This window comes from Hemiscyllium ocellatum, chromosome 10 (assembly GCF_020745735.1).
Source record: "Hemiscyllium ocellatum isolate sHemOce1 chromosome 10, sHemOce1.pat.X.cur, whole genome shotgun sequence".
Taxonomy (NCBI): Eukaryota; Metazoa; Chordata; class Chondrichthyes; order Orectolobiformes; family Hemiscylliidae; genus Hemiscyllium; species Hemiscyllium ocellatum.
In genome coordinates this window covers 106,176,728-106,201,930 of record NC_083410.1, presented here as the reverse complement: position 1 = coordinate 106,201,930, position 25,203 = coordinate 106,176,728, and the positions used below count along the sequence as shown (strand labels likewise).

Below are 25,203 nucleotides of genomic sequence, written 5' to 3'. Positions count from 1 at the left end.
ACAAGATTGAGTGAACCATTTGAGGGGTATAGTTAATTCCACACTTGTGGATAGCATCACCACATGACAGCATATAAAAGAAAGGCCAAGAAAATTCTTCAGGAATTCCTGAGGTATCACTGCAAAGGAAGACAGAAAAAGAATTGCAAGATTGAGGAAGAGAAAGGAAATCACATGACAGTCAATGTCGGAGTGGATGTCATTGATAGAAGTCGGTTTGGAATGTGGATTTCTTTTAAGGGGGAAGTGACAATCATTTTAAAAGAGGGGAGAGATGCTCAGCAATTTTATATTGGCTTTCAGTATCATAGTCTAGACTATAGAAAACACCAACTTATTTTTAGGCTGTAGGAAACCAGAAACTTGCTCAACAATATACCAGCAGTTTGTCTAAATTAGTTAGTTCCCAGTAACTAGCTGTTCAATTTAGAACGTAGAATATAGAACAATACTGCACAGTACAGGCTCTTTGGCCCACGATGTTGTTAAGATCGACCTAACCTACGCACCCAACAATTTACTGCCGTCCATGTGCTTGTCCAGCAGTCACTTAAATGTCCCTAATGTCTCTGACTCTACTACCCATCGCTGGCAGTGCATTCCACGCACCCATTAAGAACCTTCCTTTGAATCACCTTAAAATTATGAACCCTTGTGACAGCCATTTCTGCCCTGGGAAAAGGTCTCTGGCTATCTACTCTATCTATGCCTCTCATTACCTTGTACATCTCTATCAAGTCACCTCTCTTTCTTCCTGCTCTCCAGTGTGAAAAGCCCTAGCTCTCACTCAACCTCTCTTCATAAGACAAGTCCTCCAATCCAGGCAACATTCTGGTAAATCTCCTCTGCACCCTCTCTACAGCATCTACAACCTTTCTATAATGAGACAACCAGAACTGGACACAATATTCCAAGTCTGGTCTAACTAGTTTTGAGAAGATTTGTAGCTCAGGTAGAGGTTTTGGTTGTAGGTTTGCTCGCTGAGCTGGAAGGTTTATTTCTAACCAGGGTTTTATACAGCTGCAGCAAAACCTTGCAGCTCTTAAACTCAAATTCCCCTGTTAATGAGAGCCAAAACACCATACGCCTTCTTAACAACCCTATCAACTTGGGTGACAACTTTGAGGGATCTATGTATGTAGACCCCAAGATCCTGCTGTTCTTCCACACTGCCAAGAATCCTGTCTCTAAACCTGTATTCAGCATTCAAATTCAATCTTCCAAAATGAATCACTTCGCATTTATCCAGGTTGAACTCCATCTGGCACTGCTCAGCCCAGCTCTGCATCCTGTCAACATCTTGTTGGAGCCTGCAACAGCCCTAGACACTATCTACAACACCATCGATCTTTGTGTCATCAGCAAACTTACTAACTCACCTTCCACTTCTTCATCCAAACCATTTATAAAAACTACAAAGAGCAGAGATCCAAGAACAGATCCTTGCAGGACACCATGGTCAATGAGCTCCAGGTGGAATACTGTTCATCCGCTACCACTCACTGTCATCTTTCGGCTAGCCAATTCTGTACCCAGACAGCCATATTTCCCTGTATCCCATACCTCCCAACTTTCTGAATGAGCCCTCGTGACAGCCATTTCTATTGACCCCAATGTACTATTGATTTGGCTATTGCTACCTCTAACAACAATCTGTTATTACACCTCTTAAAATAATCAACAAGAAAAAGGAAGCTTGGGCTTTGGTCTGCAAGTCATTAATAGCTGAGTTGGTAAATGAATACTTTGCAGAATTTATAATCACATTATAGAATTAACTTTTTGTCAAATAGATGGCCATTGCAGAAGAGGATCATTACAAATGTAGCGCTCTGCTGAAGACATTCTTCTGGGCGCTGGACAGTCCTATTGGTTGTCTATGAGTCACATAAAAGGTCTTCCTTCTTTTGGGACCTATCCTCATACCCTAATCTTTTTGAAGATCGAGAAACTTGGCAAAACTAGGCCAGAAATGTATTGTTAAGCAGTTTTATAGAACACATGCTAGTATCAAATGTAACAAAGCATCACTTGCTCCAAATAACTGTCAGCTGTGAGAGTAAGATTAACATGAAAGATTCCATCCAAGTTGGTGGACTGATGCATTGTAGTCAACATTAGATTCAGACGAGGGAGAAGGAGGAACTTTCATAGCTCTTTTCTTTAGATAACCTGTTTGGTCAGTGGACTTCATCAACTGAACTCTCAAAAAGAGTCTTTGTTCTGCTTATTCTGTAAGAATTTGAGGCTTGATTCCTGGCCACACCCCTTGTCTGGGAGTTGGCCTGAACAGCAACTAATCAAACCTGCTACGAAATTGCTTCCTTTGATTTGTGCAAACCTCAACAGGTCATTTTAAAGCATTACAGTGCCGAAATTTGATGGTAGTTCCTCATTTATTGACTTCCTGATAATACACAATCATCAGGGGAAAAAAAGTTATGGTCTGGTTAATGAATATTTAAATTTAATTTCTCTCCCAGGTTCAGATCGGAGGAGGGTTTCTAACCTTGAACAGGTATGCTAAATCAACATTTTGGCATCAAACATGACTGTATCCTTTTCATTAGCCAAATATATTCAAAAATCCCAAAAAACGTCACAGGATAATCACTGGTCTAAAATTCAATCTGGATGAGGTGACAATGTCTTTACCGTTAGGATTCATAGTTTTCTCACTGACAACTGGAATTACAGCCTTTTAAAGATAGCAGCCTATGATGTATGGCAGTCACTAGTACAAATGGAAGATGTATGAATTTGGATGGTGCTGGGATTACAGCTTCCTCTGGGATAATCTGGGAAGCAAGATGCCAGCAGTACAACTGTGATTCTTCACGGTTTCTAAATTACCACATGGATTAGGAAGGCGGCTAGAGGCTTGAAAGGAATTTCTTCCCATGGAAGAGAATACATCAACTACTAATATTTCAAAGCACATTGTACAGTTGTAATCAAAGTGAGCATTACCAGTGACTGCCAGCACAACATATTTCAAATTTAATCTGTGAAACTGGCATCTTTACTTATTATTTTGTGACAACACACTTGATGCTTTATAGCCAGGGTGCAAAATTTTCAGTTTAATTAGGTGGTGATACATACATGTGTTTCAAAGCTTCTTTCTTCTTCTGTATTGAAATAGAGACATCGCAAAGTTCTTTCATTTCTGAACCACCAGTGAAGTATTCGGAGGTTCCATTCTCAATACCCTATTAAAGAAACGCAGAATCTCATTTAAAAAAAAATACATACCTGCACAAAAACTTGCTTATTCTATATCATTATTTTTTGCACTTATTGGGTAGAGGGATATTATCACTAACTGGGAAATAAAACATTTTCTGTTTAGGTCACCCATTGTGAACATCAAGTGTTCCTGCGTACTGTGTAGCTTGGGTTCATAAAAATCACATTTTGCGGCTTGCATTTTAAGAGAACTGGAATCATCAAACATGATTGCAAAATTGTGCCTTTTTAAGACAGTAGAAACAAAAACTTAATAGCTCCTGCAACATTGTTTTCATCTATCCAGAATGTTCATGTAATGACTTTAACATGGATTATTTAATCCATCAAGCATTTTTTTTGCATTTTACCTTGTATGGTGGTTATAAACCTAAACTTGAGAGCTGAGATCAGGTTTAAGCATCAGCTGTAATGCACCAGCTGTACTGTATTGAATCTGCTTTATTTGGCTGTATGCCACACCGCAGCTCCAGCTGATATAGTACAATGATGCAGCTGATCCTAAAGTTCACTTTTATATTATTTGAAAAGACACAGGTTAACAAGCAAGTTTATTGTAACAGTAGATTTTTAAAAAACATTCTATTCAGGTATCTTTGAAGACAAAATAGTGTATTTCAACAGTAATTATTGCTTTCACTTTCAACATGACATTCTTAAACTGTTAGTCTCAATTGTACAGTGTTTGTGTAAACATTGTATGCTAAATCACTAGATGTATGCAGAACAAAGTCAGGCATGTCCATTCTGTTTCAATCTCTATCACAAAAGAGCATCCCATGCATCAGTATAACAATTGTCATTTCTGACACCAGACATGCTGCATAAACTTTCCAAATGAGACTATTCATTCAGTGCCTATTAGCATCAAATTAAAAGATTTGTGCTGCTGATCCATGTCTCCTCTGAAGTGGATTGAAATGGCTCATACTCCATAAATGCAGGATCCTTTTTGCTAGATGGAGGAGCCCTTGATTCGATTATTGCATGTGGTAATGGCCCTGACCAGTGTAATAACATGTCTCTCAGGCCCAAAAGGAACAACACAGAAACAATGCATATCTCACCACAATGTTGTCAGGTACCAATGTGCCTCCAGAGAAGGGTGTATCTGTATTTAATTATTGAAAGCACTTCTGAAATAGTGCAAAGGTGAAGGCAGCTCTTAAGACTTGCAAAGGCATAAACAATATCACAAACACACAGTGATGCATGACTTAATTTCTTAATGTGTAACAAAATCAGTAAAACACAAGAGAAGTTCACTGTTTGTATGTCATATAATGGGTCATTGATTGTTGGAACATAACATATTACACTATATTGTTTGTCATACTATTCAAACTTGCATATTTCTGTGAGATATCATAAATCGTCCAAAAGTGTAACTATACTAATGCAAAACAGGTTTATCAAACTAACCCCACATTAATTCCCAAGTTCTCCTTTACTGGATTGGTCTTTCAAAACACATTTCTCATTTAGTGAGTGAAAATGCCATTTCAGATACTATTATAGATTAAAGAAATGCACAGCATGCTTACTCACTCACAGTAATCCCAAACTTAACATTAAATGTAAAACTTGTGACAGGTTGTTTTGCCTCACTGTACATTTGTTACAGTGTTTGTGCCGAGGCAATGCTGAGAGAGTTAACAAACACAAGTTCTTAAAACAATGATCACAGTCTGGGTAGGTCATAAGTGAGTGTTTCTCTCTTCCCCCATTCCCCAGAGTAGCTCTAAATCAAAACAAAACATGAAACGAACACACAAAATAGATGCAGAATTGTTCAATTATAAGACTCAAGTATGAGTCAGCCCTTGATACTGAAAGACACTGTGGGAACTGCTGAAAATTCTACTGAAAGAATTATGTAAACTCCCTCAGGCTGGAAATAAGCCACAAAGGGAAGCTGTTGTAAGGAAAGCCAAAGGACATGACACAGAATGTAAGTCCAAGCAATCACTGAGCTAATACGGATGTATTTCTTGTGATTTTCCTCTATGCTCTCAAACTTAATCAGTCTCCATTTAGGATAGAGGTGTTGTAAATGAAGTCAGAATTTTGTAAGTACTTCAACTAGAAAGCTACAACTCTTTTAGAAACATTTGTAATGGTAAACTAAATCTGACGCAGCAATCCTTCCTCAAAGCATCAATTAAGCAGCTTTTAGAAAACAAAAAAAACGGGATACAAAGATAGCTCCAGAAGTTTGTGATCAAAAGGAATGCATTGTTGTGCTTAAAATATCCTTTTTTTTTAAACTTCCGACGATAAAAATGTCACAATCTGTATTTAATATTAGATCTTGTAATGAGGTGGTCACAGGCTATTTTTAGATGATTGCCCATCACAGTAACCTCCATTTAATACAAGAGACATTTTGTATGCATTTTGAATGTAGTTTCCAGTCCATCTAAATCTATAGCTAAACCAGCTGAAAAATGGCAACAACTGCTTAAAAATATATTTCTACAGAACTTAAAGACTTTAGCACAATAATTAAAGGCATGCAATACATTAGCACATGAGTGCGATCTGGCCTTTTGGATAACACTAACATCCTTGATTTGTTTTGATTTATTATTCTCATGTGTACTGAGATGCAGTGAAAAGTACTGTATTGTGTGCTCTCCAGACAAATCATACATCACACAAGTAAATGAGGATAATACTAACAATAATAACAACAAACCATTTTATTTCTTGCAAACACATGTATACATCAAAATTTGTTAAAATTAAAATTTATTTTGGTAATTTTAAACACAAGGTAACTAAGACCAAGGAGAAAATTCAACCTACAAAATTCACTGGCAGTCTCTTAGCCAAAATCAGCAATGTTTGAGTTCACCACATAACACAAACCACAAGCAGCACTATAAGCTAAGAGTTCACATATGCATGTGTTCTCAGAGCTTAAAGTGTATGATATTCTGCTGGTGTGATGGATCTATGGCAGCATTGAAAGTATTGGTACATTTTCCACATCTTCCATGGCATCATCTGATCTTGTGAGTAGATAATTTGCACCTTAGAACATAGAACAAAACAGTGCAGTACAGGCCCTTCAGCCCTCGATGTTGCACCGATCTGTGGAACCAATCTGAAGCGCATCTAACCAACACTATTCCATTCTCATCCACGTACCAATCCAATGACCATTTAAATGCCTTTGAAGTTGGTGAGTCTACTACTGTTGTAAGCAGTGTGTTCCATGTCCCTACTATTCTGAGTAAAGAAACTACCTCTGACATCTGTCCTATATCTATCACCCCTCAAATTAAAGCTATGTCCCCTTGTGCTAGCCATTGCCATCCTTGGTTGTCAACTTTGTGTTAAACATCATCTGGTGTAACTCAGAAATCTCACTTTAGTAAGGCAGTCTCAGCTTCATTTGATGCGAAAGATAGCTACCTCAGAAATATCAGAATTTGCTGGCAAATCTTTATCTGGGCCGTGCTCTCTACCAGGTGAGAGTTTTGGTTTGTTCTCATCCCTTCGAACAGTCAGTTTCCAGAGGGTTCTGCTGTCAGCGAGTGTGTTGCAGTTTATGTGCTGATGTTTGCACCTTCAATTCTTGTTTGCTGGTGATCTTGAAAGGTAGGTGTGGACATCCAGCATGTCATGACCCAATGGCCAGTTCACTGTATGGAAGGTCTTTGGATTTATGGCTGTCACTCATCCAATGAACCCAGCCTAGATGCATGTCATCAATTTTTAAAAAATTAATGCTGACTAAATTTAGAGTCCACAACTCTCAGGTTGATGATCTTGTCCTGCAAAGACATGCTGAGGACATGTCTCAGAGTAAAAAATGAGGTCTGCAGATGCTGGAGATCACAGCTGCAAATGTGTTGCTGGTCAAAGCACAGCAGGTTAGGCAGCATCTCAGGAATAGAGAATTCGACGTTTCGAGCATAAGCCCTTCATCAGGAACAAGAGAGAGAGAGCCAAGCCGGCTGAGATAAAAGGTAGGGAGGAGGGACTAGGGGGAGGGGCGATGGAGGTGGGATAGGTGGAAGGAGGTCAAGGTGAGGGTGATAGGCCGGAGTGGGGTGGGGGCGGAGAGGTCAGGAAGGAGATTGCAGGTTAGGAGGGCGGTGCTGAGTTGAGGGAACCGACTGAGACAAGGTGGGGGGAGGGGAAATGAGGAAGCTGGAGAAATCTGAATTCATACCTTGTGGTTGGAGGGTTCCCAGGCGGAAGATGAGGCGCTCCTCCTCCAGCCGTCGTGTAGTTGTGTTCTGCCGGTGGAGGAGTCCAAGGACCTGCATGTCCTCGGTGGAGTGGGAGGGGGAGTTAAAGTGTTGAGCCACGGGGTGATTGGGTTGGTTGGTTCGGGCGGCCCAGAGGTGTTCTCTGAAGCGTTCCGCAAGTAAGCGGCCTGTCTCACCAATATAGAGGAGGCCACATCGGGTGCAGCGGATGCAATAGATGATGTGTGTGGAGGTACAGGTGAACTTGTGGCGGATATGGAAGGATCCCTTGGGGCCTTGGAGGGAAGTGAGTGTGGAGGTGTGGGCGCAAGTTTTACATTTCCTGCGGTTGCAGGGGAAGGTGCCGGGGGTGGAGGTTGGGTTGGTGGGGGGTGCTCCCACGAGGAGGTTGAACAGTTCATCAACTTTACTAACACCTTCCATCCCGACCTGAAATTCACCTGGACTGTCTCAGACTCCTCCCTCCCCTTCCTAGACCTTTCCATTTCTATCTCGGGCGACCGACTCAACACAGACATCTATTATAAACCGACTGACTCCCACAGCTACCTGGACTACACCTCCTCCCACCCTGCCCCCTGTAAAAACGCCATCCCATATTCCCAATTCCTTCGTCTCCGCCGCATCTGCTCCCAGGAGGACCAATTCCAACACCGCACAACCCAGATGGCCTCCTTCTTCAAGGACCGCAGATTCCCCCCAGACGTGATCGACGATGCCCTCCACCGCATCTCCTCCACTTCCCGCTCCTCCGCCCTTGAGCCCCGCTCCTCCAACCGCCACCAAGACAGAACCCCACTGGTTCTCACCTACCACCCCACCAACCTGCGCATACAACGTATTATCCGCCGCCATTTCCGCCACCTCCAAACGGACCCCACCACCAAGGATATATTTCCCTCCCCTCCCCTATCAGCGTTCCGCAAGGACCACTCCCTTCGTGACTCCCTTGTCAGATCCACACCCCCCACCAACCCAACCTCCACCCCCGGCACCTTCCCCTGCAACCGCAGGAAATGTAAAACTTGCGCCCACACCTCCACACTCACTTCCCTCCAAGGCCCCAAGGGATCCTTCCATATCCGCCACAAGTTCACCTGTACCTCCACACACATCATCTATTGCATCCGCTGCACCCGATGTGGCCTCCTCTATATTGGTGAGACAGGCCGCTTACTTGCGGAACGCTTCAGAGAACACCTCTGGGCCGCCCGAACCAACCAACCCAATCACCCCGTGGCTCAACACTTTAACTCCCCCTCCCACTCCACCGAGGACATGCAGGTCCTTGGACTCCTCCACCGGCAGAACACAACTACACGACGGCTGGAGGAGGAGCGCCTCATCTTCCGCCTGGGAACCCTCCAACCACAAGGTATGAATTCAGATTTCTCCAGCTTCCTCATTTCCCCTCCCCCCACCTTGTCTCAGTCGGTTCCCTCAACTCAGCACCGCCCTCCTAACCTGCAATCCTCTTCCTGACCTCTCCGCCCCCACCCCACTCCGGCCTATCACCCTCACCTTGACCTCCTTCCACCTATCCCACCTCCATCGCCCCTCCCCCTAGTCCCTCCTCCCTACCTTTTATCTCAGCCGGCTTGGCTCTCTCTCTCTTGTTCCTGATGAAGGGCTTATGCTCGAAACGTCGAATTCTCTATTCCTGAGATGCTGCCTAACCTGCTGTGCTTTGACCAGCAACACATTTGCAGCAGAGGACATGTCTCAGACAGCAAAGGTCGAAACCACTGAGCCTCAGTCCCTGATCCTGCCTATGATATGTTACCCAGATTTCCCTTCCATTGAGGAGTACTTGGTAGCTTCACAATCTGGTTTTCTTCATCAGGTTGTTATTACACCCTGCTGTAAAATTAAAAAAGATACATCTTCAACCCTGCTACAATCCATGATTGACAGTTTAGATCCCCATATTGTTGCAGCATAGGTTCAAGAAATTAATTCTGATGTATTTCCCACTGGGCCTATAGGGAAAAGGCACTGTCTGCACCTCCAAAATTCTAATATCTATTCATTAAACTATGGACTGGCCATTAGCTTTGGAAGATTAGAAAACTAATAATCTTCCTTTAAACTGGAAAAACACTGTATAATGTACATAGGTAGAAAACTGCCTAATCTGTAACTGATAATACACAGTAAAATAGAAAATATGCTGCATTAACAAGAAATAGACGGGCCTTGGGTACAATATTTAATATTCATACGAGCAAACCAAGGTGTGTCACTGCCATAATCTGTAAGTTTCAGAGTTAATACAGCAAACAGACATTATTTAATTAATAGTCACTGTAATTATTGAAATATGCAATGCAAATATGGGCACCTACAGCAATGTATTTTATTACATTATAATTGTTAAAAATGTTAAAAGAGGACCTTCAATAAGAATTGCTCGTTGTTTTCAGAAATCTGTTTCGCTGTGTTCTAGATTCTCCACGCAGGGCAAGCAACAGCTTAGTGTCTTACCTTATAAAACACCAATGACTTCAATTAACACATCAGTCAAGGAACATTATTTTGTTTCAATCCCCTCAAAAGGTCTTTGCAATACTAACAGACATTGTGGCTACTTAAATAGCACTCTGTCCAGCACTGGTTATTTTTCCAAATGTGAAACACAATAGAGTGAGAATTGGATAAGGCTGAACACAGGTTTAGAAGTCATTAACCTGCTCATGGTGCATGCAGAATGCCACATTTGTGCCGCTTGAGAATTTCAGTGAGCAAACTGCGCTACCCATGCTGTTCATGGCTGCATGCATTGACAGACGGTTCAGTGCCGTGATTGGTTAGTGTTACTTACAAGGTAACCCACATCTCTTAAAACAGAAGATATGTTGTGTGTTGTCCAAAGTGGTGTCAAAATGTTTATTTGAAGCTTTTGTAAGTTTCCTTTTTAAGAAAAGGCACAACACCATACATCAAGATTTTCTAATAATGGTCTGGAGGTCTTCATGCAAAACACTGAGAGACATTCTGCACATGCAGCGGTGAGATGAACTAATTAAACTGGCTGAATTTACAAGGTTCCCCATGGGAGACCAGTTAGCAAGGTTGGATCTCATAGAATACAGAGAGAACTAGCCATTTGGATACAGAACTGGCTCAAAGGTAGAAGACAGAGGGTGGCGGTAGAGGGTTGTTTTCAGACTGGAGGCCTGTGACCAGTGGAGTGCCACAAGGATCGGTGCCGAGTCCACGACTTTTCGTCATTTATATAAATGATTTGGATGTGAACATTACATCCGCCAATTTGACAAAAACTCACCAACTGGTGAAACCATCTGTGATGGAACTTACTTACCACCTTGAAATGACATGCTCAATTCACTGATGCCCACTTCTACCTTGGTACCCCATACAGAGCAACATTCCTGAGCAAGATCTATCAGCCACCCTTTGGATCAAGGAATGGGAAGTTCAGGAAGTCACTAACAAACGTGTGACAACCTTCATCTGTCCAATTGCAGGGTTTGAACTAACACGGTATAAATGCCTCTTGCTGAACAGGTTCAAGCCAGGACAAGGACCCTGGGCAGCCAATCTACACCACTGGGGCATTGGTACAAACCCTCTACATCCTTATGCAGAAACACAACACATTGCCAAAGACTTGTGCCCTTTAGAGATTAATCATCTTATGTTCAGTAAGTGAGGAAGCTATTGCTTGGATTTGGGGGATTTACATACACTAAATAAAAATAAGCAGTAGAGATCAGAGTGTAGCTCCAAGAACATGGAGGCAATGCATAAAGAAATTTACCAATCCAAGATGAGTTATCAAGGTTAACCATCTTCAAATGCCACATTGTACCAATTGCAACAGTAGCCTCACCCATGGTTCAATTCATTTGTTTATCCTAAGCTCACACCTACAAGTCGTATACACATGCTACGGTGTGGCCATCGGAAGGATCAATACGCAGGCTACTTGCATACTTAACCCACTTTCTCTCTACCCACCTCTGTTTCATTCACTAATCTTTTCTCCCTCTAGAGTGCAGATAAGCACACAATTCTTACTTTCTTTCCTCACTTCACGAGGAACCACACCTCGCTTTTTCATTTCAGATACCCAAGAGCTGGAATCCGCCAAGTCAGAGAATGAAGATGAGGAGATGCTGCAGTTCTATAGCAAACTCACAACCATTGGAATGACATTATTTCAGAGGCTGAGAGAGATCTGCATGCGATGAGGTGCCAGCCACAAATGCATAGCTGCCAGGACAGAGAGAAAGAATGGCATGTGCCAGGTTGAGCGGAGAGGTGGGAGAGGTGAGTCACGTAAGGACATTGATGCTTTAGGCTATAGAAGGCTCTTATATGTACATAATCAAATGTTTTCTGGAAAACTTAACAGAAAATCTGCAAGAGCAACAGTGAAAGATGTCCAGCAGGTACAGGACTTTGAGCAAATTTGGAGTCTAATGTTTGGATACATGGTCACTTCCTTAAGCTCCCTAGTAGGACCTACCATGATTCAGTACTTGATGGCTAATCACTGCTTCTGCTGAAGCACAAACAGATTCTGTCAAAGGTCCAAGGGCTCCAGTGGGATCTCAAACTATCGTCAACGAAAATCAGTCTATATCCTTGATGGCTCAGAATGCGGCTCTTTGAAAGGGGTTCCAGGATTTCATGCCACTTGTTAATCTGTCCTCCAATACATCAACACGAATGCTAAGGCACAGCTCTGAGAAAATGGAACCAGATGGCTTCTCTCAGGATGCCAGAATTCCTGCTCCCACTCCTCTCACTCTGAAAATGTCCTTGCTGCTGCACGTTAGTCAGCCAGCCAGCCCAGACATCTGCAGCCCAGGTCCACGTGGTACAGTTTGAAGTTGGGCCATCAAGGGCCAGGGCTGTTTGAGGTCATCCTCCAAGGCCAACCACAATCTCCTCAATTAAAGGGCGGAATACGTCACCCATGCTACAATTACTGGAGAAAAAACTCTTAGGAACACCAGAACAGACAAAGGTACAAAGAAGACAGAAACAAGGGGAACAAACATGGGTGATTAGTGCAATTCTAGTTTAATGTATTGTTAAGGTGTGCATAGATAAATTGGACTAACTGCACAGTCTCACTTTTAATTTATTTTTATGTTGGCAACAAAAAGAAGTTAAGTTATTATATGTAAAAGTAAGGAGTGTGAGAATACAACAGTACAGCCCAAGATGTTGCACCAAATATGACGCCAAATGAAATAAATCCTTTCTGCCTGCTCTTGGTATCCTTCCACTCCTGGTATATTCATGTTGGCACTGTAATTAGTGACGTATAAACTTTTCACTATACACATTGAGTATATGTGATGATAAAGGCTATTCTGTTCTGTTTACAGGAGCCTCGATTATCCGGCACTCGATTATCTGTATTTCAAATTGTCCGGACATGATCACAAGGTCCCGATGCTTGACTAAACTGTGTTATCCAACATTCGATTATCCGAACAAAATACTCCCCACCGTGTCATTCGGATAATCGAGGTTCCTCTATACTTACCGAAAAGTCCCTTAAAATTCCCTTATCGTGTCTGCCTCCACCGCCAACCCTGAAGAAGGGTTACACCCGAAACGTTGACTTCTCAACCCCCTGATGCTGCCTGGCTTGCCTCCTGCTTGGATTCCAGTATCTGCAATATTTTTGTCTCCATCACCACCACCTTTGGCAGTGCATTCCGGATTCTGACCACTCTCTGTGTAAAAAACATGCCCCTCACATCTCCTTTGAACTTCTCCCCTCCCACCTGAAATGCATGCCTTCTGGTATTAGACATTTCAATTCTGGGAAAAAGGTTCTGACCGCCAACCCTATCTCTGCATTTAATAATTTAAGGATAGTCTATCAAGTCTCCCCTCAGCCTCCACTGCTCCAGAGAAAACAACCTGAGTTTTCTAGCTTCTCCTGATAGCTCGTATCCTCCAATCAAGGCAGCATCTTGGTAAACCTCTGCTGCACTCTCTGCAAAGCCTCCACATCCTTCCTGTAATTTAACATGACATCCTGACTCTTGTGCTCAATTTTGAGAGTGTGTGGTGCTGGAAAAGCACAGCAGGTCAAGCAGCATCCGAGGAGGAGAATCGATGGTTTGGGCAGGAGCCCTTCATCAGGAATGAGGCTGGAGCCTTGGGGGTGGAGAGATAAATGGGAGGAGGTGGGACGGGAGAGAAGGTAGCTGAGAGGGCAATAGTTGGATGGAAGTAGGTGCGAAGATGATAGGTCGGAGGAGAGGGTGGAGCGGATAGGTGGGAAGGAAGATTAACAGGTGAGACAGGTCAAGGGGACGGTGCTGAGCTGGAAGGTTGGAACTGGGGCAAAGTGGGAGGAGGGGAAATGAGGAAACTTGTGAAGTCTACATTGTTGCCCTGGGGTTATAGGGTCCTGAGGTGGAAAATGAGGCGTCACATTGATGCCCTGGGGTTGAAGGATCCCGAGGCAGAAGATGAGGAGTCATATTGATGCCCTGAGGATATAGGGTCCTAAGACAGAATATGTAGCCTCCCCCTACCTGACCACAGTTCCAAACTTCCAGTTCTGCACTGTCCCGATGACCTGTCCCACTTGTCAATTTTCCTTCCCACCCATCTGCTCCACCCTCCATTCCAAACTATCACCTTCACCCCCACCTCCATCCACCTACTGCCTTCTCAGCTACCTTCTCCACAGCCCCACTCACCTCCCTTTTATCTCTCCACCCCTGAGGCTCCCAGCCTCATTCCTGATGAAGGGCTCCTGCCTGAAACGTTGATTCTCCGGCTCCTTGGATGCTGCATGACATGCTGTGCTTTTCCAGCGCCACATACTCTCTACTCTGATTGCCAGCATCTGCAGTCCTCACTTTTTCTTGTACTCAATTTGTCAACCAATGAAGGCAATCAAGCCTTATGCCTTCTGTACCATCATATATACTTGCATGGCCATTTTCAGGGAGCTATGGACTTGAACCCCAAGATCCTTCTGTACATCAATGGTGTTCAGAGTCCTGCCATTTCCTTAACATTTGATCTCCCAGCGCTCAATACCTCACTTACCCAGATTAAACTCCATCTGCCAGTTTTCTGACTATATCTGCAACTGATCCATATTCCACTGTATCCTTTGACAACTTTCTACATTATCCACAACTCTATCAATTTTTGTATCATCTGCAAACTTACTAACTCACCCATCTACGTTTTCATCCAAATCACTTATATGTATCATTACTTTACCAAAATGGCATTCAACACACTTCCATATAATATATATGTATGAAGAAGGAAAGCAAGATCAGAAGTAGTACTGATAATCTTTGGTACATTACTTCTGATTACATACACACAAAAAAAGATAATCAAGTGGAAATAAAATGCACTAAGATTTGCAGTAAAGTTGGTGGAATCCAACACTACTGCTTAGAATTGCTCCTGCCTGATATCACAGTATGCCATGCTATGTTTACCTTGCACCATCTTCACATATCCACTAGGCTCAGCCCACACTACGACAAGTGCACCTCTTTCTGCAGCCCTTCACTTTGCTCTCTCGTAGGGATTTCTGCAGCTTTCAACTCTGATCAAAAGGATGACATTTTCTATCTTTCTCTTTGCCTCTTTTTAAAGCTTTTTTACTCTTACAATTGCAATTACTTGGCTTGTATATGGAATTTTTAATAAATATCTTCATATCCATATTTCAATTTTTTATTGTTCTTGCACAAGGACAACTGCATTATTCTACTGCTGGAAGTGATTATGTAAGCCCCATATGATCACAATGCATTTAGAGGAAAAACCAGGAAAGCAAATATAGCGTGCTGTTACAGTCTGACTAGTTTCAGAATCAGCAAAGCTCATATGTTTCTTTTGATCCTTAAGGTTGATAAGGTTTGTAGTGGATAAAGTTCCCACCATGCTGGATTCCATTATTTGCACTGCTCTCTGCTGGCAGCCACTGCTTAACCACTCTTAATATAATTCCTCCCTACTCCCCCTTACCAACAACCACCTGAGAGAGCCAATGTTAACTTCAAATAGATTTCCACACCCCCACCCCGCCAAACCCCTGCCTCAACAACTTGCTAGTCAAAGTCCAGTGCTGAACTTGGCTCAGGCCTTGTGCTAATATGTATAGGCAGGTACACTGATTACTCACTGACTGTCACCTATTTCAGACTCTAATTCTCCCCCAACCCCATCATCTTCACCAAAAGGGTTTCTGACTGAGCTAAGAAGTATGGTGAGAAATTCCAATTTAGCACATCATGCCCAGCTCCACAGAGATACACATTTTCATATAGTGAAATCTTGGTAACAGTAACATCTAGATAAGAAGATTCACAAAGTATAAAAAGCTTCAACACAATCAGTGTAATTAGGATGGGTTTTTAATCAAGGTAGTTTAAACAGATGAAGAATGTCAGGTGAGTATTCTGAAAAATCATAGTTGCCCAAGTAATTAATCTGCAAACCCATTTATTTTTAACAACAGGCTGTCTGATCTTCTGTAGGGTAAAAAAAATTGTTGGAGATGAGAGATAACGTAAGGGTTGATAGGAGAGTTAGTCTATTTGAAGTAGTATGGTCACAATGTTATTGAACAAATTTAACTCCCTGTTAACTTTTTTAAAAAATGGCTGGCTATAACTACAACTGTTCTTCATGAGGTACCATTTAAAAATGCTCTGACTAAGCTTAGAGTAATAGCAAACACATTTTGGTTTGCTTGTTCAATAAAACATCATTGCGGTTTTGTCTGTTCTCAAAAACATTGGCTTAATCGTGAGTTTTTTTTAAAAAATGGGTTCAAAAGTAAGAAAGGCAACACAGCACTCCAGTTAATAGATCTGATAGCTCTGCTCCTCAAACAGCTACTGACTAAAAAGGTCCTCTGCTAATTACTTCTCCCAAAGAGACATTCAGGATCAACATGACCCAAGATAAACATTTGGATCAAGGAAGAAATCTGCTAAAACATATTCTTGCGGATAGTCTGCGATAAAACATGGTCAAAATACTGGTAAGTGTTCTTTACATAACAAGATCAAGCAAATGAAAATGAATGTCTGGGATCATTGTTCACCAAAGCTTTAGATACATAATCAGATATGAATCCAAAAATATTAATGAAAGTTGTCAACAGGTGATAGGTCACAGGTCTTTGATAAATTATCCACCCAGCAATTTCCCAGCTTTGTATAAAGCATTCAAAGAATGTCTGCATGGAGGAAGGAAGACAAATTGTCAGGGGAATAACTCAATGCTGTTCTCACACTGCTTCAACTTGCTCATTCAATAGCAGTATTAGTAGAACAAAAGCAAAGTACTGCAGATGCTGGAGATCTGAAATACAAATAGAAAGTGCTGGAGAAACTCAGCAAGTATGGCAGCACCTTTGGAAAGAGAAACACAGTTAATGCTGAGTCCTGTATGACTCTGGAGTAGAAGGCTAAAAGCCATTTTCTTGCCTTCTCTTTTAACCAAGTATTATGTGATGTTTCAAGAGCCAAAGAGAAAGACGAACACCAAAGGTTAGTCATCTGTCTGAGGACAGAAGTAGGCTCAACTATGATGGTACCACAGCCCAATAGCCTGCTGCTATTCACTATGTGAGTTCAGACATGAAAAACGGTCATTTGGACAAGGCATCAAACGGCAACTGATACTAGCAGAATGCACATTTTTTTTAGGGGAAGTGATGGCCTGGTGGTATTACCACAAGGCTATCAATCCAGAAATCCAGGTAATGTTCTGAGAATCTGGATGCAAATCCCACCATGGCAGATGGTGAAATTTGAATCCAACAGAGTTAACGGTCTTAGGATGACCATGAAACTATTGTTAATTGTTGGAAAAATGGTTCACTAATGCCCTTCAGCAAAGGAGACTGCCATCCGTACCTGGTCTGGCCTACATATGACTCCAGACCCACAGCAATGTGGTTGACTCTTAAACTGCCCTCTTGGCAATTAGGGCTGGGCAATAGATGCTGACCTAGCCAGTGATGCCCACATCCCTGTGAATGGATTAAAAAGAAAAAAATGAAGAGACTGGGGACAAGATAAAAAAAATGGAGTATCCATTTCCTTTCTGTTACTCAAAACTGCAGCATTTTTAAAACAATACTTTGATGGCTGTTTATAATGTTTGACATATTTCATGTGACTAAATATTCCACAGTGCTTTATTGGATATTGTCAACTCAAATGAGAAACTGAAGGAAAATAATAGTGGAAATATCTGACGGAAATTATAAAGTATGTCTTGAGGGGCCTTTTGAAGCTGGAGAGAGATCATAAGGCAATTTGCTAATGCTAGTATTTAGTTATCATCGATGTTTTGAAAGAAACTCTCCTCTTTAAATACCACCAGGCCCATTGCCTGAGAACCAAGGTAGACCAGTGGTACAGTTTTCACAATCATCCCAGTTTAAGTGTAAAATGTTGCACAAATTTGATATGATGTACTCAACCATCCGAGCACACTGCAGAACTGAGCTAAAACCGGACATCTGAAAGTAAAGCGCCTTCAAAAATAATTTTAAAATAACATTTCTAAATAAATTCTACAAGATTATAATGTTGAGTTGCTTGTTATGATTATTTTGAGTGAGATAATTCAAATAGTACCAAACAACTGTTGATATCCACTGGCGATGCAAACTACCTCTGCCTTAGAAAGTTACATTTGAATGGCCAAACAAACAAATACATCAGAGATGTAGGAGATTACATTAGTTGCAGGGCCTTTTTAAAAAACATTTCAATGAACTACTTTGACTGTCCCTTACAAGTAATATTTACATTTGCCACTCAATTCAGAAAGCAGACTGGTTATAATTTGAGAGTGTGGTGCTGGAAAAACACAGCAGGTCTGGCAGCATCGGAGGACCAGGAGGATCGATGTTTCGGCCATTAGCACTTCACCAGGAATAGTGATTCCTGATGAAGGGCTTATGTCCAAAACGTCGAGCCTCCTGCTCCTCGAATGCTGCCTGACCTGCTGTGTTTTTCCATCACCACACTCTCAACTCAGATCTCCAGTATCTGCAATCCTCACTTTTTCCTGGTTATGGATTGGCCAATTAATTTTAAAATATTTTACTTATGTAAGGCTTGGTGTAAATAATTTCTCTGCAAATGAAATATAATTCCTTTTGAAGTTCTAATCTCAGATTATGTACTTTTTTCTATCAACATCCAATTTACAATGGCACAAATTTAACGTTAGGTGCATTGAGTTTCAATGTGTATGGAAAACTTGCCATCCAGTAAAATGCTGAAATTCAATTAATTACAAAAAGAATATACATTTAGTAAGAAGATTTAAACAGGAAATCAGAACACATTCATATTGTAACATATATTAGCAACAAGCTGCCACTACAGCCACCAAAATAATATATTACAACCAGAGTAGAAAACAGGATTAGTTTAAAATGATTGTTGATTATGCAATTCTGTTTAAACATAAATTATACACCTCCATTGTGTACAGAAAGATTATTAAAAAAATTCACCTTGTTATTTACTTAAACCCTCAAAATTTCTGTTTTATTCAACATGAACATTTTATTATTTTCTATAAACCATAAGGAAATTATCATTCATAGATCATTGGTGAATGTTGTGAAGTATGCTCTTCTATTATGGAAGGAAGATTGAACACCTTCAATTTATCAAGCATTACATGTGTCACAAATATATGGGGACAGCTGTCTCTATTCAAGACATAACATTCTTTTGCTTTCACATCACATAGGTCATTGTAACTTCCTGTTTAGAAGTTTATAAATAGAGCAAATACAAAGTGTAGGACATGCAGTTCCTCACACAAAAGGAATTGTTAAGTAGATAAATTTTGCACCTCAGTGTTTGTGACATTAATTTACCTGCTACTAACATACCCACTTAGCCTTTGATTTGTGATAAACCACAAAACATTGGTTTTCCATTCCCCAGGATGGAAAAAAAGCATTTCTTCATAGAGCTATAATTTTAAATTAATAACACTTAAAATATACATGAAATGACATTATAACTAGATTTAAAATAGAAGTCATTTATGATGCCCAGTTTCCAGTTCCAATAAGCCAAAAACCTACATTTGCTCTATTTGTAAATAAAAAGTTATAAAAAGGAAGACATTTTACAGGACTTTAATCCTTAGCTGGTGGGAAAGCTGGTTTGCAGATAGCAGCCCTATAGTGCGACAGCACTTCACACCCAGCAAGGAACAAGATGAGAGCAGAATTTTGTATTTTTATTCCCCAATGTATAGTGCAACTAAACCATGTTACTGAGTTTGCAGCTTGTTTTAAAAGTTAAAATGTTAGCTGATTGTTGTAAAAGTAACAAAACTAGGTTAAAATTTACTTAATAATTTTCCATAAAATACGTACAGTAATCTGTTCCTCAGCAATTCCTTTTTTTGGACCAGTTTCACATGGAGTTATACAAACCACAAAACGTTCAGGGAATATGTAAAGTCCTAAATGGGAAAAGATTAAAGTTTTCACTTGATGCTTTCACACAAATTTCCAACAAACTTACCAATGTTAGCAGTATTATGAAGGGCTCACAAAAATGAAGTAGGAGTGGGAAGACTACATTTTAAGATCAGGAAAAACATTTCACTAACCTGGAACCACAAATAACTTATCCATTTCAACATATTTAAGTACAATTAACTTTTAAAAATCATTTAAATTATCTCCTATAAAAGATTCTACAAAAATGATAATTTAGTACGTATTTCAAATTATGAAAGTTTTCGGACAATCATTGACTTTTTAAAAACACTTTCAATCCACTCAAAGACTACAATATGGTTGATTACTAAAAGTTTATGACCAAAGCTCTGCTTAATTGTGGGATATGACAGAAGAATGTTTGGCACACTAGCCTTGAAAACAAGCTTGCCTTTAAAATGTACAAATTCGTGGTTCTTAGGTTAGCAAAACAACTTTCAACACTGAACTTGGCAATGCCAAATGCAAGAGGAGTAGGACAGTAATCATATGGAATCACAATCGGAAAGAGGGGGAAGGGAGGAAAGTAAAATATTTCCTTTACAGAACCAGGGCATTGTTAAGAAGTACGCAAAAATGAATGCAGCTTTTTATTACCTCTCCTCAAAAGCTTCCCAATATCCAGTTGCTATCCCCTCCATATCTTTGTAATCTCCTCCAGATGTACATTTGCTATACCTCACCCATTCTCTCTCTTCACCATCCCAAGATCTCTGGCTCCTCCATTTCTGGTCTCTTGTGTATTTGCTACCTTTCCGACCAAGCTCCAATATCAGCTTATGTTGCTTGGTGTCAAATTTTGTTTGTTAATAATCCCGTGAAGTAGTCTGGGAGGTTATATTACTTCAAAAGTAATATTTAATTTTAGTAGTTGTATTAGTGCAGTGCCACAGACCAATCGATCATTCTCAACAAATCTTCTGTGCCAAACAACATGCTTGGTGGGAATTTTCTGATATTTCCACATACTCTCCCTTCCTTACTCTGCATAAATCAGACATTACAACATTGACAGGAGTCTTCAAAAGGTTCAATCCCATTCTGGAAAGCAGGGATTATCCAGGTATTTGAATCCTTTCAAAGATAACTCTGATTTAGTGGGGAAGAAAAGTGGAGAGGGCACGATAGGGGATGAATTATTTTCCATCTTCAGATGTGCATACAGTCCCTTTAAAATTATTTTAACTGTAAGAACTCCTTTATTGATGTGTGAAACTGCTGATGTACAAATCGTTCCTCACAGTGAGCAGACAATAAAATGTGGTCTAAATATATACAATGAGTTCCAAAGGGGGAAGGGGGCATGTATTTTGGTATGTGAAGAACAGTTAGAAGAATGAGGAAACCCCTAAAGATAAGTCTTATTATTTTCTTGTATTCCACATATTTAAATTACTGTGGGAGTTTGACCTACTACTGAGCAGGAGAAGGAAAATGGCTTGCTTGCTTGGAGTCAGTACAGACTCAGCTAACTGCAGATCATTCTTGGCTCTAAACCCCAGACAACAACATCTGGTAGAAGAACAAGAACTATTCTGAGTATCAGGCTTAACCGAGGTTGTCTACTCTAATTTCTTTAAGTCTAGCCTGAGGTAGCAGTGGCTTTTAGCATTACTTTATTTTATTTTCTGGTGCAAATATAATGTAGAATTCAATAAAATAACAAGGACGAAATTCTAATTATTCAAATTATTAGTGGGCGACATGGTGGCATAGTGGTTAGCACTGCTGCCTCACAGTGCCAGAGACCTGGGTTCAATTCCCGACTCAGGCGACTGACTGTGTGGAGTTTGCACATTCTCCCCGTGTCTGCGTGGGTTTCCTCTGGGTGCTCCGGTTTCCTCCCATAGTCCAAAGATGTGCAGGTCAGGTGAATTGGCCATGCTAAATTGCACGTAGTGTTAGGTAAAAGGGTAAATGTAGGGGAATGGGTGGGTTGCGCTTCGGTGGGTCGGTGTGGACTTGTTGGGCTGAAGGGCCTGTTTCCACACTGTAAGTAATCTAAAAATATGTTCTGTTATTCAAAATGTTTGTGGATTAAAAAAAATGCTGTGTACACAAAACTGTTACCTCAATTAACATGCTGATAATTCAAGGAGGAAGAAAATTCTACTTGACCTAATCTGAAAAGGAGAAAGTAGGCAACTAAAAGTAGAGAAGATTCTCAAATAGTGACCACAATATATATAGGCTCAGTTTAAGAACATGACTAAAAACAGAGAGGACAAAAACATTTGACTAAAAAAAAGCAACATGAAAATGTATCTTGCCCACATTAAGTGATAGTACAAATTGTCAAATAAAATTGCAGATCAGCAATGCAAAATAGTTGGATCAGGAGGGAGGGAAAGTACAAATTCAGTATAGAAGTCTTAAGGATAAAATTGACTTGCAGTTTCCTGGAACTCCTCAATGTCCTTTTTAAGCATGGGCATGTTGCAGGCCTGTACCCTGTGGAGGTGGTTTCACCTGAGCAACATGAATTTTTAATCCACTACATTAATGAGCCAATGTAACATAACCCAATTAATTTTAATTTTGTCCCAGCAAGGACTGTTTCCATATTCACTTATACACTTATAATTTTAGCACAGCAGCATTATTAACTTGGCATCATCTTCACTTCTGAGGAGTGATACAAAGTAGTCATTTAAAACTTCTGCCATACGTTGGGATTCTACCCAAATCTGCCCTACAGTTATTAATGGCCTCTTAATGGCAGATTTCCCATTTATAATATGGCTTTATGGTGTTGAGTGTCTCTGAAGCAATTCTTAGCACAACATAAAAGCATCTTCTTGTTTCTTGTGGAACCACTCTGGGATGCTGCCTATCTGTCAGCGATGTGACCGACAATGGGTTTAGGATTTGGGATTATTCAATGGCTATTCTCTTTCTTGTCATATTCTAATCCACTCCTGGTCTAATTATTTTTGTTTGCACAGTAAAACATAGGATAGAAAATCCAAGCAAATATACATCATGAAAATTACATCAAATACATTCAGTTGAAAACTGAAGCATTCATATTCAAAGCTGCACTTTAACTATATGCAACATTTTTAGCTAATTCAATTACTTCTAGGTATGCAATCTATAAAAAATCTTTTCAAGTTGAAATGTGATTAATCTTCTAACCATTGGGAAATATGTACATACCACAATAGTTCTGCTGTGTGACACATCTCAAGTTCATATGTCTCTTCATAAAGTAAGCAGCAAGACGAAAAGTTTGACCTACAAAATTAAATCACCTGACAGTAAGTGCATTGGAGAAACATTTTTCATTTCATATCAGTAACTGCTAACATGACACCTACTTCATTTGTCTGCAATGTTTCTAGATTAACTTTGGCTGAATCATATCCTTTGCCGCTGCATTGAGGTGTTCCTGCTCTTATGCTTCCCTTAATGGCTATATTACATTATAAACTAGGGACCTAAGGATCTGCTATCTTTGAGTGCCTAAGGCTCCATGGCATGTTGAGTCTCCTGTGAATGAGGTGCTGCCTCTCAGAGACTGGTTCCAGGCATAAGAAACATAAGCAGAACTATTGAATTTGTTCCTCCGACTCTGGATTAACAAAAGAAAAAATAAACAAGGCAAAAAGAGTCAATTAAATCTCAATATATGCCACTCAACTTCACCAATGCACCATCTAAATATTAAAGGGCTCAAGTACTCCACACCTGTTCTGCCAATATTGTGGTGCAGCAAGACTGTTTGTACTGTCACAGCATTGAAGGGAAAGTTGTTATTGTCCTGTTGAGCCAAAAGACTGCTCTCCCATTGGAGAGGGACAACTAGTGGTGGTTTAACCTAAGGGTCACCACACCTCCAGCAACATATTTCCAAGAGTATATTAAAGTTGTCTCAAAATTATTGTTTTTAACCACTAAGGTGAATCTTGGAGTGGATTAATTTAAAAAGGGATTCAGTACCCATACCAGTCCCTGAATTTCAATCCCACAGGAATATCAGACTGGCAACATGGTGCTCCAATGGAAAAGTTGACCAATCAATGGATTATTAAACAAGTGCTGCATTTTCTTGTTGCTTCTTTTTAACAAAAGTTGTTTGACCTCTTTCAGAAAACTAGCATCAGATCCTGACTGCTGTGGTGGCTGAGTAAAAATGCCAACATCATTCAAGCATAGTTTTCATTAGCTGGGATTAAGGAAGGTGGAACTTCAGGCGGCAATATCTCTTCCCCAGTTCACTGTACTTTAGGTATGTCAGGTGGATATAAAAAAAGCCCCTCTGTTGTTTAAGGATTCTTGTTTTTCAATAATCACACCTCCTCAAATGTTCAGCCCATAAACATGGGTGCAGTCCTCCCCTGTAATGGCAAAATATGCAATACAGTCAGTTCTGCCAGAACACTTATTTCTTCAAAACAAATTGGTTTTAACATGGTTGAAGAATTTAGACTGTTATTGGTAGAACACGAACTTTACTCACTTGTATCGGCTGTAACGTGATTCCAGCCCCATTAGCTTAAATTACGCATCTATTGCGCAAATTTTTTATAACATGAGATCGCACAAGAACACAACTATCACTTTATTTCAGAACTGACTGTATTCCAACATCCATTGCTACTGCTGCTTCACATATATATGTATATAAAAATTTATACTATGTAAAAAATGGAAAACATCATCCTTTTCCCCACATAAAGTGCAATAGTATACTCAATTTTAAAGGACTTCAAGTAAATTATTTTCAATCAAACTGTTTGGACATTTATAGCACGCCTCTGCTACAAGTGGGCCTTAAACCTTGACCTCCTGGTCACGTTTCAGACAATGTTCCATGAGACCTTCTCTATTTTAAGGGGTATGTTATCCTCTGTTCTATTCAAGGAATAACCAGACTCAAGGTGCCAACATCCTATTGCAGTTTGTCATAAATAAGAGGTGATTTTATTGAGACAGGTCATAGAATCTCAGAAATGTTACAGTGCAGAAAAAGGGCATTCAACCCATCACGCCTGCATTAGTTTATTAAAGAAGCATCATTACCCACATAGAAGATTCCGAGAGGGCTAGACAAGGTGGATGCTGAAAGTATGTTTCCCTTTATGCAAGCGGCTAGAGTGAAGAACACAGTTTAAGTTTTCCACTTAATTTGGAGATGAAGAGGAATTAGTTATCTGACAGAGTCATGAATCTTTGGAACTCTATTGGGAACTTAGGAAC

The 25,203-nt window shown here is 40.4% G+C and overlaps 1 protein-coding gene across 2 annotated transcripts in view; it reads right to left on the bottom strand.

The window, feature by feature from the left end:
* Positions 1-25,203, bottom strand: part of slx4ip (SLX4 interacting protein) — a 105,369-nt gene that overhangs the window by 2,802 nt on the left and 77,364 nt on the right. For both annotated transcript variants that reach the window (XM_060831839.1, XM_060831838.1), the window contains 3 exons: positions 23,161-23,238; positions 19,873-19,961; positions 3,106-3,212 (listed from right to left, as the gene is read on the bottom strand). In XM_060831839.1, the coding sequence (XP_060687822.1) occupies positions 3,106-3,212; positions 19,873-19,961; positions 23,161-23,238 (274 nt within the window). The remainder of the gene's footprint in view (positions 1-3,105; positions 3,213-19,872; positions 19,962-23,160; positions 23,239-25,203) is intronic.